The sequence below is a fragment of the Callorhinchus milii genome, unplaced genomic scaffold (genome assembly GCF_018977255.1).
Source record: "Callorhinchus milii isolate IMCB2004 unplaced genomic scaffold, IMCB_Cmil_1.0 Scaffold32, whole genome shotgun sequence".
Classification (NCBI taxonomy): Eukaryota; Metazoa; Chordata; class Chondrichthyes; order Chimaeriformes; family Callorhinchidae; genus Callorhinchus; species Callorhinchus milii.
The window spans coordinates 2,825,432-2,845,006 of record NW_024704773.1 but is presented as its reverse complement, the minus strand read 5'-3'; the positions used below and the strand labels follow the sequence as shown (position 1 = coordinate 2,845,006).

Here is a 19,575-nt window from a genome sequence, read left to right as displayed (position 1 = left end):
TCCACCCATTCCTTACTTCCTCCCACACCCTTCTATTCCCCTCTCCCACATGTCAAGGTCTAGTTTCTCTTGAATGCATCTGTTCCACCTGATTCAACCATTGCTTCAGGGAGGAAGTTCCATAATCTCCCTATCCTCTACATGAAGTAATTCCTCCTATATTCTCTTTTAGTATTTATGAGGAAATATGATGCACACATGAGGGAGAAGGGTATAGGAGAAACGAATAGGAGGGATGGCAGCTTGTGTGGAAAATAAGCATCAGCAAAAAACAAAATTACATTTGTATAGTGCCTTTCATGTCGAGAGGACGTCCCAAGGCGCTGGACAGGCCAATTGGATCAAATGGCCTATTTCCATGCTGTATCACTTTATGTAACTCTATGTAAGATATTCTTGGAAGAATATCTTCTCTAACACCATCCAGCAACTGGGAACTTACAAGGAACATGGCAAGATCCTCTGACAGAAATGTTAGGCAGCTCCATGAAAGGGAAGATCTTTCAATGGTGGGAGCTCAGAGTTGTCTGTCATCTGGGAAACTGCATTTTATTAGCTTTTGGGCATTTGATGTTGTACACATTGAAGGGTCTAACATGGTTCACCAGACAGCAAATACAATGGGCAAAAGTGCATTTGTATTTAACTTACACATTCTTTCTTTGCAGCTAATTCTACTTTCGGTGACAAAATGATTTGCCTTAACAGAGGTCGATTCTGCGTGCAAATATCTACCTTTTATCACGTCTTTCTCTGTAGAGAATCATAATATTAATAATCCTTGCATTATTATTTTTTGAAGACATTATTACCCCCAGAAAAGCGATCCGCCAATCGACTAAAAACCGGGTTCCTACTTACTGCTAGGCAAACAGAAGCATGTGTGTGGAGTAAGGAAACTTGCCCAACATTTCGCCCTGCCCAGGAGTCGAATCCAGATCTCTCGTTTGCGAGGCGAGTGCTCTAACCACTTGAGCTACAGGACTTTGTTGAGTCACATCCTACACTATTGCACTGGTGTGTCCTATAGGAGGGTGTTCATTGAAGGAATAGACATGGCAGAGAGTTAAGAAAGTGGTATTGGTAGGACTGTTGGTCAGGGTATGGGGAGGAACTACCTTCTGTTCTTAAATAGTGTCATGGGAATTTCAACATCCATCTGAATGGGACCTTCGTTTAACGTCTCAACTGCTGACTTATCCTCCATGTTGGGCCAGTCTGCAGCAGCCTGGAGCATGCTTTCCCCATCATTTGACATCCATAAATCAGAGCTGGTCTTAAAGAAGTCTAAAACGATGGAATTCACAGAGCAAAGTAATGCCGGTCAACCGTTCACCCGTTAACGAGGCCTAATTAAATCTTTCATGCTGATAATGTGAATTTTTTAATGCTAGAAAAAAAACAATGGAATTTTGCTTGTATTTTAGCACAAGTTTTTCTTTCTAAATTCTGTCATTAATTCTGCGAATGTATGCCTAGAATTTCTCCCCTGGAGTGCGCACAGACTGAAATTGTATTTTTATTGTGCACTCCAGCACATCTGCTGCCATTGTCTCTAAATCATGTTTTCACTGTTCTTTTCTCAGGCTATGTTGAGGCTCTGGTGATACCTGCAGGAGCGAGGAGGATTCGAGTCGTCGAGGAAAAGCCAGCACACAGTTATCTTGGTAATTTCTTGGTCATTTGCTCCAGTCTGTATAAATGTCTGTCTGTGATCCACTCCGCTCTCTGCCTCTCCCATCTTTTTCTGCTTACTGGCAATAAGTTAGACTGATGTGGGTCATGTGGTTACTACCATATTTACTCAATCTAAGGCACTCTCAAAACTATCGTACAGACAGATTTTATAGGATTTGGGGGGCTTATAAAGAACTTCACTGCTTTCTATCCATTAATCCTGACACAAATCTTCAATTTTGAAATATATTTTAATGGAAATAAATCTGTGCCTTAGATTCCAGTAAATGCAGTAAACTTTCTTTCAGTCTGAGTATTTAATGAGTTTGTAATTTTAATGAAGTCAAAATTAACAATACGGAAATATTTCAAATGAACTCATGTGTCAGATTCTGGACAACTTTGTGATCATAAATCTTATGTAGGATATTTTGTTACGTTACTTTTTGTGTTTACCAAAAATATTCGGTTGCAATTACCAATTATTTACTGTTTTCCTTTCTTTAAAAAAAAATTATTTTTTCTTGCTGTTTTTCTCCCATCCTCTCCAGGAGGTACTGACTCATGCTGGGATATGTTGGTATTCCCATCTTCATGCGTAAGCCTAGGCATTTTAGGAGGATTTTTATCAAACACATGTGGAAGCCTATTGTCATGCTTAAGAGTATTCAAACCAAACCACATATGTCCACCACCTATTAATGGAAGTTTCCTTGTGTCTGTATTAGAATGTGCACTCTCTCCCTCAGAACTGGGACATTTCCAGCCTATTTGTCTGGTTTATAATGGAGTATGAATTTACCGTTGAGAGGCTTTTTGTTTTGTTACGCCTGCCAAGATATTATCCTACATGAAGGATGCTACATAAATACAAGTTGTTTTAGTGTGTAAAAGTTACAAACTTTATGCAGTTTTACACAGGAAAAGGTAAGAAGCTGGGATGGGGGCAACAATTCACCCCTCATCTTCCAATTCCTAAACCAGGAAGTGATGCAAACATAACCTGCATGTTTCAATAATAACAACTTGTACTTATACAGTACCCTTCATGCAGGGTAGCATCTCAGAGTGCTTAACAGTGGCAGGGCCTGACTCCATGACAGGCGTGGGGAGGTGGTTGTAAGCACGGTCGAAGAAGAAAGTTGTCAGGTGGGAGTTGAAAAGGGGGAGGGGGCAAGGCTGAAGGATTGAGGGAGAGTGTTTCAGAGTTTCGGGGTGTAGTAGCTGAAAGCGCGACCTCCTATGGTCGGGCAGGGGGTGCGAGGGACGAGCAGGAGGCCGGTGTCAGTCGAGCGGAGGTGCCGGGTAGTGGCTTGGGGAGTGAGGAGATCGGAGCGGTAGGGAGGTGCCAGGGAGTGATGGGATTTGAACACAATAAATTTGAACATTTATTGCAAACTTCGCCCCCCCTCACATCCCCACGATCACATTTTTCAAGTTAGACGTGCCTCTTCAGACTCCTATCAGGTAATGAAGTGCCTATGAGTTATGTAGATCTTTATCAGAAGCCTAAGTCTATATTTCTCAGGTTTTTTTTATTGCTGGCCAGTTTGTTCTGCTTTTATTAATACTCAGCTGAACAGAAACTTGTCAAGTAGTTTTGTTCATTGCGTGTGAAATGTTGAATTATATGAAAAGGGTGATATTCAATTTTCCCAAATGAATAGAAGAGATTCGATGTTCTGACATTTATTTTCAATAAGGCAGCTTTATAGATTTCACTTTACATTAACAACAACAACAAGATTGCATTTATAGAGCACCTTTCACGTCGGGAGGACGTCCCAAGGCGCTGGATAGTTGGGTCAGGACCCGAGCAGGAGGGAAATGGTCAGGGTGAGGGGAAGGAAGGGAGGGAGCGAGGAGGGGGTAGAGAGTCGAGAGGGGAGCTGAAGGCACGGTCAAAGAGAAAGGTCTTGAGACCGGCCTTGAAGGAGGAAAGGGAGGAGGCGGCGAAGGCACTGGGGGATGGAGTTCCAGAGCCTCGGGGCTGAGAGGCTGAAGGCCCGGCCACCGATGGTAGGGCGGTTGGGGCGGGGGATGTGGAGCAGACTGGAGCCAGAGGAACGGAGGGTGCAGGCAGGTACGTGGGGGGATAGTAGGTCGGAGAGGCAGGAGGGAGCAAGGCCGTGAATGGCCTTGTAGGTGAGGATGAGGATCTTGAATTTGATCCTCTGGGGGATGGGGAGCCAGTGGAGGTGAGCGAGGGTGGGAGTGATGTGGTCCTGGTGCGGGACAGTACACGAGCTGCAGAGTTCTGAATGACCTGCAGCTTGTGGAGGGAGGTGCCGGGAAGGACGATGAGGAGAGAGTTCCCGTAGTCCAGCCTTGAGGTGATAAAGGCGTGGACCAGAGTTTCAGCAGCGTGAGGGGTGAGGTAGTGCCGTAGTCTGGCGATGTTCCGGAGGTGGTGGAAGGCAGTGCCAGCTGTGGCGCAGATGTGGGGAAGAAGATAATAAAGTGAGGTTTCAATGGAAATGTGTACAATTAAACATGTTTAGTACATTAGGAGAGTTTTACACTGGATCACTGCACTTAAAATCTAGACCTGGCATAAGATAAAATAACTTCTCGCATGATTATCCCCAGTAATGTATACCTTCCAGTCTGGAATTGTAGTGTTAAATTGACTAAATTTAACACTACAATTCAAGTAGAACTTTCCTTATCAGATGATGATGATCTCATGTAAGGTTGGGTAGCTCGTGTATTAGTGTGAACTGGTGTAAGGCACAGCCTGTCCATGCACAGTCAGGATCATTGTCTTCATGAGATGAGTTGTTCCAAACAGAAAACAACTGTCCATGGTATCAATCAGCCGTGCGACAAAAAACCCTCACGCACATAGAAATGCAGCTAGGCATTGATACCAGGCTGGGGTCCTGCTGAATGTCCTGGAGACTCGTTATAACAGATGAATGCTAACATATTTATTTCAGACCGTTTCCCCCTCTCATACCTTTCCACTGTTCCAAATCTGAGGTACAAATGTCCATTGCCGTTCATAGTGAAGGAATCATGGATACAATCCTTCAAAAGCTTTAGTGCCACCTAAATAATAGAGAGCAGCAAAATTCCTTCCACATCTTTGATTGCCACATACCCTTATCAGATCTATTAGCAAATGTGAGCCAAAGGGAAAGTGCGCCAATAAGATAGTCCACTAAGTTTCTTCACAAGCCCAATGACCCCTTATTTGTATAGACAGCACATGGTGCTAGCAGTACAGGGTGTGGAATGGGCAATTCCAAGGAGGAAATGAAGGAACCGGAGAGCCATAAAGCAAGGTTCCCACTTGCCACTCAACAGGCATTGTTGGATGGGATTACGGCATAGAAGAAGTAATTCTTGTGGAGTGCAGGAAATATCCCTTGCATGAAGGCAAGAAAAAGGACCTAAGATAAAATCACCATCACGGCGAATGCCTTTTGTAAGCCAAGGCAGTCCAGCAAGAAAAACTGAAGAAATGACTCAATCTAAAGTGCCATGGTAAGGTACGTACTCAAAAGTTATCCGTAACTTAATGTCCTGAATATTTCAAGGGTAAATAGTGTGCAAGGGATTGGCGAATGGCAGTATTGCTACCTGTAGATATATTGTTCGGAAGCCTTCATTATCCCATAAGGATTTTGACTTGCCTTCATGGAGAATGAAAATGATGAGAAAATGATAGCATTTTGCACAAGATGCAGTGGGGCTGCTCCTTGTGTAATGTAAAATTGTTTATTTCTGTCTTACAATGCAGCATCAATAAATGATGAGCAGAAGGCCTCAGTGCTATTGATTTTTAGGCATGGGGTTCTATTATGAGATGTTGTGATACATGAAAGGTATTGATGGTTGTGCATGTTTTTCTGTGTTTGTCTATTTCAGATTCCGTTGCTATCACAGCAAAACCTGACCGCAGGCGAGCAGCAACCGCTCACTCAGCTCCAGTATCTCCTGTACGGAGTACATTAACACCATACATTGCACGATCCAGCCCAGCAACACCACACATTTTAGGCTCCAGCACAGCAACGCACAAATACCATAACAAGAACAACAACAACAACTTGGATTTATATAGCGCCCTCCACGCCGGACGGCGTCTCAGAGCGCTTTGCAGTAACAGATCCCGGGACCGAGCCAGGGGGAGGGGGAGGAAGGTGACCATAGATCAGTGGTGGCGGAACTGGGGGGCAGGGGGCTAGCACCCACCCAATTAGAACATTGAGGGAGTGTAAGTATATTTACGCACCCCTCCCAACATAAGAAGCGTCCACCGTCGTTGATAATGAGGATGGACACATCAACGGTGCGGTCACCCAGGTCGATGATGAAGACATTCTTCTCTCTCCTGCCCTTCTTGTCCAGGCAGTGGGCGATGGCGGCTGCTATTGGCTTGTTGATGATGCGAAGGACGTCGAGGCCACCAATCATTCCGGAATCAATGCTGAAGATTTTATTGCCACAGTCTCAAAGCTGAGAACAGTGTCCCACCTCTCTTCCACCTCCCCTCACCCCAAATCTGCTGGGACTGACCAGCATGTCAAAGGAAACCGCTAACAAAAGGATCCCGCCTCTTGCAGGGCTTACGGGTGGATCAGAAAAAAAAAGAATTCCAAGTATGCTTCACTCTACTGAGAAAGTACAGGTTGATAGTGTGAGCCCACATTTTGGTGTGACTCATCTCAGAGATGAGGAAATAGAACACGCATATTGATAGCACTGTCACACTTAATAATAAATCACAGTATACTGCACACAAAATATTGTTGTCTTGTTGTGAATGGAATTGAACAATCCATTCATGTAATATTATGTATATAATGTATTATAACCGAAATGTCAGCTTGGCGCGATAGTAGTACGCTCACCTTTGGGTCAGAAGGTTGTAAGTTCAAGTCCTATGTGGGGCCTTGGAATCACATAGACTAGCTGACCCTCCAGTGCAGCACTGTTACAATGTGTTACAATGTGGGAGGTGCCGTCCTTTGGATGAAACATTAAACCAAGGTCCCATCTGCCTGTTAAGGTGGACGTACAACAAAATTACACTTATAGAGTGCCTTTCACGTCGGGAGAATCCTGAACGGAGGGAGCGGGCAGGTTGGTAGGGAGTCAGCAGGCCAGAGAGGTAGGAGGGGCCAAGGCCATGGATGGCCTTGAAAGTGAGGATGAGGATCTTGAATTCGATCCTCTGAGGGATGGGGAGCCAGTGGAGTCGGGCGAGGATGGGAGTGATGGGGTCACGGAGCCTGGTGCGCAAGAGTACATGAGCTGCAGAGTTTTGGATGATCTGCAGCTTGTGAAGGGAAAAGTTGGGAAGGCCGATGAGAAGGGAGTTTCTATAATTGAGCCTTGATGTGACGAATGCGTTAAAAATCTCATGGCACTATTCAAAAAGAGAAGGGAGTTTACCCCAGTGTCCTGGCCAACAGTCCCCCAATTAAAATTGGTCACTCACTCCTGGCTGCTGCATTTCAACCACAAATACAGTCACTACACTTTACAGTATATCCTGTGAAGCACTTGAGACATCTCAACAATGTGATAAGGCGGTATATCAAATGCAAGGATGATTACTATTATTATTATTATTATTAACTGCTTTTCTTTGCAAGTAAAATAAACAAATTACTACTTCCAGTTTTTATATCACTGCATTGTCACAGAGTAATAGTTCAAGATTAAGCAAGTGCAAGAACAGAGGCAGATGCAATTAAACATAGCAATGTGTGAGGTAGCAATTTAAAGAATGGCAAATCAATGTAATCAAGCAGCTTCATTTAAAGCTAGTTCATATTATGTGTGTCAGCCTGGCTTAGTTGGTACCATTCTTGCCTCTGAGTTAGAAGATTGTGGGCTCAAGATTTGATCATATAGTCTTGGCTGACACTCCATTGCAGTGTTGGGGGCTGATGCATTGTTGGAGGTGCCATTCCTCAGATGAGCCAAGGTCCCTTTTGTCTGCTCAGATGGACATTAAACCCATTCTTCAAAAACCTAATAGGGAGGTTACATTTGAAAAAGAGAAAGAAGTTTATCCGAGTGTCCCAGCCAATAATGCACCAAATAAAATTCATTAATCACTTCATGATTGTTTGCAGACACTACATTGCACATATTGGCTGTCATGTTTTGCCCATAAAAATTGAAGTCAACACACTGTATTGTATATCCTTTGACGTGCTTTGACACATCCTCCCAATATCAAAAGGATTACTTATTGGCAGATTTCAATTGTTGCCAAATAATAATAAGTGATTATGTTTTCTTCAGTGCTATAACGATTTCTTTCAATTGATTTAGTCTGATTAAATGTTTATCTTTAAAACATTTCTATTCTTTATAGCTCTCCGAGACACTAGTAAACATTCCATCAACAGTGACTGGAAGATTGAACATCCAGGAGCCTTTAACATAGCCGGAACAACAGTGTATTACGTTAGACGAGGATTTTGGGAAAAGATTTCTGCCAAAGGTCCAACCACATCTCCTCTTCATCTGCTGGTATGATGCTCCCTAATAACGTTAAGCATTTTTCTAATCAGTTTCAGGCATGTTCCATCTCAGAGACAATTCTACAAGTATCTTAAGAGAACACCAAAAAAATACTAGTCGTCATTGGCAAGACTATCGTATTTTGACTTAAAATTGAAGCACATGTAGAATTTTAGAAAATGTTTAATATGGAAGCCAGTTTACCAAAATTCTTAAAAAGGATCCGCTGACTTCTAAATTTGGACTGAAATGAAGAATTTTCAATAATTCTGCAGAATCTTACATTTTAAGGCAAAATGCTCTTAAATATTGACAAATATCCCAGATAAAACTGGTCATTCACTTCATGGCCGATTGTGAGATATTGCTTTGTGCAAATTTGCTGCTGCATTGGCCAATAAAAATACACTCATTAGATTTTAAGAGTAAAAATCTTATCAAGCTCTTTGAGATATTTTGACAATGTGATAAGGCATTATGCAAGGCTTATTATTATTTGTATATGCCTGCAATTACTTAAAATTACATCGGGCTGACTTATGAAAAGCGAAACACTTAAATATTTAATTGTTAAATCTGGCTCAGGAGGAATTCAAAGCTTGCTAATTATATGATATGAAACATAAGTTCTGTGTATGTTGTCAGACAATTTACAGCATTAGACTATTTTATTCTAATACTTTTAATAAAAATGCTGACTTGCTGGCTCTTAGCACAGGTGCATTTGAAGCGCTTTGAGACATCTCGAAGAATGCAAGGATTATTATTATTATTTGCTGGATTCTCTCCAGGTTCAGGCTTAGTGTAAATTATTGAACTGGACATGCAACGAATTTAGAGTCCTCTTAATTGTTGAATGAGCTTGCCTCTGACGTAATAGAACTCGAACACTATTATACATCTTGGATTTTCCTTGCGTTTTAAAGGAGAACCCTACTATAATTATAATGCAGTTGTCTAGATCCAATATCTGCATTATCAGGGGAGAGTAAAAAATGCCTGACTTCCTAGCTGTCAGGTCATTGCTGTTGTCACTTCCTGTGAGCTATGTACAAAAAGCCCCATAATTTCCTGCATGTCGCGCCTGTGCACTATGTGCAAGTATTGCCCTGATGTGTCGCGCATGCGCACTATGTGCAAGTATTGCCCTGATGTGTTTTCCATGAACTAAAAATGTTAACTTTCGGGAAATAAATGAATGTGACCAGGCTCACGCAAGGAAAAATCACATGTAGATGTCATACCAGAAAGCTTATGTTCCGTGGAGACCTTTGCCAGCATGAGACATAAACTTAGGGAGAGAACATTGAACAATACAGATGTCAAATGTGCTTGTTGTAATCTGTTTAACATTCACAGATGATAATGATATTATTTAATTTACATGTATTGTTGAATCAGCCCCATTGTTTTGACCATTGGATTCATAAATGGATATGTTTTATTGCATGGACATGACCATGCATGCCCCTCTCCTCTCCGCCGTGGCAGCCATGCCTTCAGCTAGTATGTCCAAAACTATGTCTCAATCCCTCCACCTCTTTGCACCTAAAGTCTTTCCTCTTTGACTGTGCCTATGGTCATCTCGCCAGCTCAGTGTTAACCGCTCCAAGATACTATACTACATGAAGGGCACTATATAAATTCAAGTTGTTTTTGTCGCATGTGATCTCTATCTATGGCACTTTCTTGACATGTGTGTTTCTTTATTTGCAGGTGCTGCTATTTAATGACCAGAATTACGGCATTCACTATGAATACACAATTCCAATTGAGCCAGTTCCTGGAAACCAAAGTGCAAAGGCCAGTGCGCCTCTTTTTATGTGGACTCACTCTGGTTGGGAGGATTGCGGTGCCATGTGTGGAGGAGGTTGGGAAATGTACTTTTTCAAATTTTGTTCAGGATGTGACACATGTAAGCGTATAATACAATACAAATGACATCTGTATAGCGCCTTTCACGTCGGGAGGACGTCCCGGCATTACTGTTTCAGAATACTGTAGTAGGCATCACTGTGTCAGAAACTCTGCATTAGTACTCCGCTGAGGTTGTTAAGAAAAATGTAGCAGGGGAAAATTTGTGATATTTCGCAGAAAAATTTCCTAATTAAGAAATCCTTTGAGAAATACCGCAAAAATCGACCCCATTATTTACTGTCTCAGATGGACATCTCCTTGAGCGTGTAACCATTTATTTTAAGCTTTATAAAAGCTGCACAGACAGAATATAATTAATAACTGAATAAATATATAATATACGGGATATAATTTATGATATATTAAATGAAGATCTGTTGTTTAATATGCAATCTGTTTTCTTTCATTGTAATTTTTCTAGTCATGAATTACAAGGCAGCATGCTTTATTTTAAATATATGTATTTATTAAACGTAAATGTCAAGTACCTATATTCTTTATAACAGCAATCTTTAACTGGTTAGTTTTTTTTTTTAGTCATTGCATTTAAGAGTAACTGGGGAATCAAATTGCCTCATGCAGCTTATCGTCTTCCCTCCAGTTCAGGTGGATTGATGGATGTGATAATGAACCTTGACTGTACGATTCTTAACGTTTGCCACAGTGAGGTAGAATTACAATATCAGCAATTCTGCCACTAGGATTGCCGAAATAACGTACAACTCCTTTAATTCTTTGCAAGATAGTCCACTGATAGCCAATAGCTCAGAAGTAACAGCTTTTGTACCAGCCAAGAAAAATAGATATTTGAATGAAATTGCAGTCTGTCACGAATAAACCTTTGAATTGTCAAATGAACAAATTGCAGGAAATGGAGGCCAGAATATGATGTACTAGATTATTTTCCTGCAACATTTCCTGGTCTGAAAAGAATTGCTTTCAAAGACGAAAACAGAATCTGAACAGATTCAAACTTTGATGTTAAATGGGGCTGATGAGGGGTGGTCTATAACTACATTCAGACTTTTTTTTACAAAATGTTTTCCAGACTGCAGGAACACATTTTCACCAAATTGAAAAAAATGTTACAATGCTATGAATTCAGAAATAATAGTTTTAGCTCCAAGATTTTTGTAGCTTTGTTTTTTATGCACAGTAACAATTTCAAGTAAGAGTAGATGATTAGTCCATCTCGCCTAACACCCAACATTCCCCAAAATTCTTTTGATGCATGTATCTTATCACCTAGTAATACTGAATTATTTTAATTTCCAAGAACCTGGGCTTGTTCCTCTTTGAAACTCTTTATAATTTCTTGCTCCATCACCTCTGCTGTTAGTTTTGCTTATCATACTGTCACTAAAAGTATCGTTCCTATATTTATGTACATTTTTTTGTCCTTACTTTGAATCTGATTCGTTTTTAGAAATTTACGGAAATCAACTCTGAAAGGTGAAATACAACCAGAGGATATCTGGTTGATGTTGAGAGATATTGAGGTTCTGTTAAAGAAGTGGGATTCCCCTTTCACTTGTGAGGTGCCCTGTTTATTCTGAGGTTAAATGGAAATGATAACATTCTCATTATTAGGGTAGTAGTTCAATGTACCCATTGGTTCCAGTGAAGAGTTGCGTAATGCAATGAAGTCTAATTTTCATCATTGCACACAAGTGCCAATATTCTGCAGTTTCTTGGATGGTGATCTGAATGTGGTTAGGCTACTAAGCATTTGAGGCGAGAAAAGCTTCATACCATTAACTTAGCAACATTGCTGATGGCGTGCTAACAGAATATTATCAAAGAGGCTGCGCTAACACATTAGGAATTTCTCACCCTTCCTGATCAATGTACAGCTGCAGTGATTGGCCATCAAATGGCAAGACTGCCTTCACTCAATACCTCCACACCCTACTACTGAGACCAGCTCAATACATTAACCTCAGTATCTAAAGCAATGCTAATCTTGCAGGATTAATTGAGGCATTAATTGAAGATGTAAAGAGATGTTTCCTTATGGCTCTTTGATCTAATTATGAATTACGAGGTTGAAAAATATGTGTGATGTAACAATTATCACTCAGTAATTAACATCCGTGATAATTATCACATTGCCATAAATTGCAATCTGAGTGTGTCTTTTTAATTATTAATTAGTTTAGAAGTGGAAAAAGCACAGTGGCCCAAGACACTATCCTGCATGAAAGGCATTATATAAGTTGTTGTTTGGCCCAAAGGCAGTTGAAACCCTTGGCAAATGTTATTGCTATTGTCAGTGGTGTTTCATCAGGCCCTGTATAATTGATTGAGTTATGCTAGTATCCTGAGAAAAGGACTGATATACCAAGGAAGGCAACGGCGATAATGCAGAATTAAAGACTTATTTGATTGCTGGTGATGCAATAATTATCACTAGCGAGAGATAATTTTGTCACCAAAATTGGTAGTTCAGTCAAGTCGGTGGATGAGGTCTCATTCACGGATCAGTTTGTGTACTTTAGTTAATGAGAAGGCAAAACTTTCAGCTATGTCATAACTAACGTTTCACAGGTCACAAACTTCACCCCAGTTGGCTTCACCACTGATCTATACAAATTGACAATAGTGTGTTTTCAGACCCACAATAAAAATGCCTGTATTTGTTACCTTCATTGGTAATAGTTCAACAATGACTGGAAATATTCAACGAGATATTAATAAGCTGACACAAATGATGGTTAATGCTTCAATACTGTGCTGAACCTGATATTCCTTCAGTAGCCCAATTTTTTTCATAGTTCAATAGACATAATGGCAAATGTTACACACTCTGGCAAAGGTGTTTTTTTAGGTGAGAAACTGAGAGTAATATATTGTCTAGGCACACGATGGTGTTTAGAAGCTGACATGACCTGCACTATTTTCATGCAATTGTCAGTTATGATCATTTCCACAGACAACTAAGATGGATTGACTCACTCATCAAAGTATGTCTGGAGAAACTGCAGAAGAGTGGCACTTGGATCATTGCTCTTCAGCAGTAAAATATTTTAGTAGATTGATCGGAGATGACTGCCTACCGTAGGTTCTCTGGAGTTGTGAGAGGGAGGTAAATTCACAAATGCCGTACAGTCATGTGTAAAAAAAAAATACATAAACGAAAATTCAACATTGATAGTGCCTTATCACATTTAAACGTTTCAAAGCACTTCATGAGTAATTACTGTCAGGTGTAGGCAAATGCAGGAGGCATTTTCTGCTGCAAGATCTTGCAAGTAATAATGAGGTGAATGGCCATTTGGGCTAAAATTTATTATTAAAATACAATGCAATAAGAATGGAGATGCATCCTTCACAGAGCACCAATACTGTCTGCTGTACCGTCATGGGTACATTGCATGAGATTGCTCGAATCCACAGCCACCCTCCCAATGGATGTGTTATGCAAAGCTTGTTGTGTGTCATTTGGAAAGTTAAATTCCTCTTCACGCACACAAATCATAGTCTACTTTTCTAATATACTGGGTCACCATGCCTCACTGGAGAGCAAGTTTGCGTAGAAATTTGCTTCTTCTTCGACGATGCCTGCAGTCACTCTGCCATTCCTTACCCTCCCTGCCCCCCACCCCTCCTGATTTCAACTCCCAGCTCGGGTCCAAATCCCTGCCTGTCCAGTGCCTTGGGACGTCCTCCTGAAGTGAATGTAATTTCTTGTTGCTCTTCATGGGCTGAGATCAATATTTAGCACATTGAATGTATCTAGATGGATATACCAACTACCCCCTTCTCTGTCGACATTCTTAATCTGTGAAGCTTGGTCAATGGTATTAGACCTATGGGTTGTAGATCACAGCAGAGGCATCAATGAGACATTAAACTGAAGTCCTGTCTGCCTGTTCTGTTAAAGATCCCAATAACACTATGCGAAAAGATAAGGGATCTGCTTGCAGGGTACTGGTTAGCAGGAATCCAGGCTTGTTTTGAACAAATATCTCTGATGCACACATTTGGGACCATTTGATGTGCTAAATATTAAATAGACCACAAGATGAACCCAGTTGTACCTTAACCCAAATCTCAGTAGAGAACAGTGTACTTAACAATGTGAATATTTCAATTTGACCCTCCAGTTTTCTTGTGACCTCTAAGACAAATTATCAGACTATGCCAATTTTGTACAGTAATCCTGCAGTCAGAAGAAAATGGGTTAAACCGTGTTAAAAACCTGTGCACAAATTGGCTGCCACATTCGCCTACAAACCTTATTCACTTACAAATAAAACAGTCACTACATTTTCCAATAAAATCCTGTGAAGCACTTTGAGCTATTCATCCAAAGTGAAATGCACTATATCAAAAGCAAAGATTATTATTTAACCTATAGTGATAGAGAAATAGGGGTGATTTGATCAGTTCTGAATCGAAACCCAGGTCTGAGAGTTACAAGGTATTAATTCACTGCACCCCCCACTTGCCATTGTCTTTTGCATGATTATTTATCACAAAATGAGAAAAAAGTACAAAATTATGCTTGATTGCAAAAAGAGTAGGGAGGTTCTCCCAGTGATCTGGCCAAAGTTCTTGATTCGGAACATAGGAACAAGTGTAGGCCATTTAGCCTCTCTAGCCTGTTCTGCCGTTCTATTCGGCCATGGCTGATTGTACTTCAACTACAATTACCTGCCTTTGCCCCATATTCTGTGATACCCTTACCTACTAAAAATCTATCCACCTCAGTCATGAAAATTTCAATGGATTCAGCAATATTAATTGGTCTTGGTTGCTTGTGGGATTTTGCTGTGTGCCAAATGGCTGTCATATTTACTTTTGAAACCAGTCGCTATACTTGACATTAATTACCATGAAGCACTTTGAAACATTTCAACATTGTACACATTATGAAAATGTAAGTTCTTCACTTATGCTACCTGTGTTATCTGTGAAACTGACAAGGAATTTTTCTGACATCATGACTTTTTGAGTGGAGTCAAAAGTACCAGGCGACTGCATTGTACTACGTAACGTGTTGTGATGGGCTTCCTTGTAGATTTAAATTGACTGCATTTAGCTCAAGTTAGCTTGCTGGAAAATAGGGAGGTTGCACAATATTTTACAAGACTTATAATTCCATAATGTAATGGAGAAGGATGAGAAAGATACTAAGTGCTTTGTTAGCACTTCACCTTCTAGGGCTGAGAGCGCCAGGTTTAGTGTTGAGTTTAGCCTTGTTGCAAGGGCAAGGCTGCATGTGAAAAGTAGACAAGGCGGCTCGGTTGTACAAGTGGACTTTACCACTGCATTGTAGATTGGGCTCCACTGTTGCTTGTGGCGGCAATGCCCACCTACTAAGTACGTGCCAAGTAAGTGGTGGCATGAGTGTACTTGAATGGTGTGACTGTCATTGAGCACATGATGAGCCTGTTTTCATTCCAGGAGCTACAAGGCAACCTTTCGGCCATGTATGCTTTGTACAGTTCTACAACAACAACAACAACAATATTCCATTTATAGAGCGCCTTTCACGTCGGGAGGATGTCCCAAGGTGCTGTAGAGTTGGATCAGGACCCGAGCAGGGGGGAAATGGTCAGGGTGAGGGGAGGGAAGGGAGGGGGCGAGGAGGGAGTAGAGAGTTGAGAGGGGAGCTGAAGGCACGGTCAAAGAGAAAGGTCTCGAGACCGGCCTTGAAGTAGGAAAGGGAGGAAGCAAGGCGAAGGCACTGCGGGATAGAGTTCCTGGACGAGAGACAACTTTCTTCAGCTCAACGTGCGTAAAACTGAGGCCCTCCTGATTGGCTCACGTCAGCGCCTCCGCACCTCTGGCGCTGACAGCATCAGCATCCAAGGCTGCACTCTCAACCTCTCAAAGCAGTCAGGAACCTCGGGGTTCTGTTCGACCCTGAGCTGTCCTTTCTTCCTCATATCCGCACCACAACTGGCACCACCTTCCATCACCTCCGGAACATCGCCAGACTACGGCACTACCTCACCCCTCACGCTGCTGAAACTCTGGTCCACGCCTTTATCACCTCAAGGCTGGACTATGGGAACTCTCTCCTCGCCGGCCTTCCCGCCACCTCCCTCCACAAGCTGCAGGTCATTCAGAACTCTGCAGCTCGTGTACTGTCCCGCACCAGGACCACATCACTCCCACCCTCGCTCGCCTCCACTGGCTCCCCATCCCCCAGAGGATTGAATTCAAGATCCTCATCCTCACCTACAAGGCCATTCACGGCCTTGCTCCCTCCTACCTCTCTGACCTACTATCCCGCTACTTACCTGCCCGTACCCTCCGTTCCTCTGGCTCCGGTCTGCTCCACATCCCCCGCCCCCATCGCCCTACTATCGGTGGCTGGGCTCTCAGCCCCTAGGCTCTGGAACTTTATCCCCCAGTGCCTTCGCCGCCTCCTCCCTTTCCTCCTTCAAGGCCGGTCTCAAGACTTTTCTCTTCAACTGTGCCTTCAGCTCCCCTCTCGACTCTCTATCCCCTCCTCGCTCCCTCCCTTCCCTCCCCTCACCCTGACCATTTCCCCCCTGCTCGGGTCCCGACCCAACTGTCCAGCGTCTTGGGACGTCCTCCCGACATGAAAGGTGCTCTATAAATGGAATCTTGTTGTTGTTGTTGTTCCAGAGCTGAAGGCCCGGCCACCGATGGAAAAAAAAATTAATTGAAGAACAGACTCTTGTGACTTTTTCTTGGTTGGTGTGCCGATTGAGGGATTTTTAGTTTTGATTTGTATGCCAAATCAGTGGCATTAGCTGTGGTCTCACAACAAAATTAACTTGATGCAAAAATACTTGCAGCCTTGTGTTGTGGCATTCATAGAAATACAGAAATATACAGAACGTGAGAAGACCTTTGAGTCCGTCTGTCTGGTACTAAAGTTATAATACACACATACACACAGTACTGTATCTCTCCTAGCCCTCAATTGAATTATTCACTAAATACCTAACAAATTGTCCCTGGAATTTGCTGATCCAATCTGTCTTCACATCTCCCCGAGTACTCTATTCCATAAATTCACCACTCTATGTAGCATAATTAAATTGTCTGTTCACGGTCCCTCTTCTATGCTTGAGTCCATCTCTTTGTTCTAAACATCAACAACAACAACAACAACAAGATTCCATTTATAAAGCGCCTTTCATGTCAGGAGGACGTCCCAAGGCGCTGCACAGTTGGGTCATGACCCGAGCATGGGGGAAATGGTCAGGGTGAGGGGAGGGGAGGGAGCGAAGAGGGGGGAAATGGTCAGGGTGAGGGGAGGGATGGGAGGGAGCGAGAAGGGGGAAGAGAGTCGAGAGGGGAGATGAAGGCTCGGTCAAAGAGAACATCGACATTGTTAAGTATATTGTTAGGGTTCACTTAGTCTATGCCCTTTAGCCTGATGAATAGTTCAATAAGATCTTCCTTGAGTCTTCTCTCCCACAGTGTAGACATTCCCATCTCCAAGTTCAAGTTCAGTGTTGAAGTATTCCTTGCCAAAGTTTTCATTTTACAGGAACCGAGCTACATAGCAATAGGTAAGAGAAAGAGAAACAGTGCCTTTACTAGTATTGGTGCTATTTGTCCCAGCAGTACCCAGATTAATATGTTTGAAACATTGTGATTCTGCTGGCTCTGCTTTTTCATTTTAGTAGGTAATATTTATATGAATGCATCGCATATAAATGGCTGAAGAACTAAATGAAAATAAAACCGTGACTAACAGCAAGCAATGCCAAACAGATCTATAAAAAAAACTGACATTTTCTTAACATTAAAATCCTGCTAAACTGTGATTCAAATTAATAAAACATTTGCTCAGAGGCATTGGCTCTTTGGAAGTTGTTTACAGATTAGCTTTATCATATTTTAGTGAAATTATAGATGATTAATCTGACCCTTTGGTAAATTTAAAGAGAATTTCTTTGGTATTAAGCAACCTTGTGCTGTAGATAGCTAAAGCATTTGTTTCCATAGAAACAATACCTCAGTACAAGGTCTGTTCCTGGAGAAAAAAGAGTAATGCATGTTGATTGATGGTAGATTGGCTATGTAATTACTACTTCAGTCCAAAACGTTCGTGTTTTTTTAACAGTCATCAAATTCTGTCTAGACTTAAATAACAGCAGATTATTTTCAAATCATCTTCTCCTGGGAACAATAGCTTTTGAAGCTATTGCATTGCTGTGCATGCATCTTTTATTTTTTTCTCGGGATTGTATGTGAGTTTTCCCTGAAATATTCCAGGGACTTTTGCCATTGCTGTCGTATTCTCAGAATAGAACTGGCAATTCCCCGCAGGAATATTCAGGTACAAACTCTCTTGAAGTGTGGATATTCCACAGTGTTTTGTAGATTGTCTAAATCAATTAGGAAATGTGTTTTGCTAGCTATCCTGTGTAGAGCCTTCAGCCCATTGGAGTTATTTACAGTGTGGAGACCTAAGTGGATAATTTCATGAATCATTGTGTTTGAGAAGCTCAATTAAATACAGAGGTAGACAGAGAGAGAGAATGTAGTAGCTCAAACTGCCACAACAAGTTCAATGAGTTTGATAATAATAATCCTTGCATTTGTTATAGCGCCTTATCACGTCTTTGAGATGTCTCAAAGCGCCTCACAGAATATACTGTAAAGTCAATTGACTGGATAAATTGTGGGCGAAATGTGGCAGCCAATTGCGCACAGGGGTGTCCCTCAAACAATGTTGTATTGAGTGACCAAATTATTTTTGTTAGTATTTTCTCAGGTCATCAGAATAGCCTGCTCCTGTTCCTGTGGTCTTAAATGACTTGTACACAGTTTATTCTCAGGCTAGTAACTGATACCCCAGATATTGATCATGCCTAATATTAATGAATGCCATTCCTCTTACACTTAATTGTTGTAAATCATGCAAGCACTGTAATGGCTCCTAATCCATTCATTAAGAGAAGAAGAACTATATGACCCATATGACCCATGATATCAGCATCTAGACTCAAACTGCGCCATTGCTTTTACAAATATTTTCCAATAATTGTACTAATATAGCAAATGGATGACTTGTAGCAAAAGTGATCTAACTGATTTTAACCGTTGCCTCAAATAGATGGTTTCACGGTGGGGGAGGGGGGAGGGGAGAATTGAAAATTGTATGCAGACTTTTACTGCTGTTTTATTTTTCCTGATTAAAAAAAGACCTAATTTTTCTGTTAGGATGTGAGCCTAATGTAAAATCACACTACTCGGAGTTTATAAGTGTGTTTGGATACAGATTCTTAATAATTCTCCCCTTCTTGCTAAATGTGTGAAACAGACATTGTTGTATGTAAAGAAACATATTTGATCTTTCTATTCTCGCTTTCCAGGAGAAAGAAAAACCATGGTGACATGCACGAAAATCATGAACAAAACTACAACTGTTGTGGAGAACAGGAAATGCAAACAGCTGAGTAAACCAGAGCCACTGATCCGAAAGTGCAATCATCAACCATGCCAGACCAGGTAACAAATGGATCCTGTGTTGAGCTACTTGGACTGACAACATGTGTG

At 41.5% G+C, this 19,575-nt stretch overlaps 1 protein-coding gene across 1 annotated transcript in view; it reads left to right on the top strand.

The window, feature by feature from the left end:
- LOC103178117 (A disintegrin and metalloproteinase with thrombospondin motifs 19) overlaps positions 1–19,575 on the top strand; it is a 197,640-nt gene that overhangs the window by 153,542 nt on the left and 24,523 nt on the right. Inside the window, 4 exon segments of the mRNA XM_042345176.1 lie at positions 1,587–1,667; positions 8,015–8,172; positions 9,880–10,033; positions 19,392–19,527. Of these exon segments, the coding sequence (XP_042201110.1) occupies positions 1,587–1,667; positions 8,015–8,172; positions 9,880–10,033; positions 19,392–19,527 (529 nt within the window).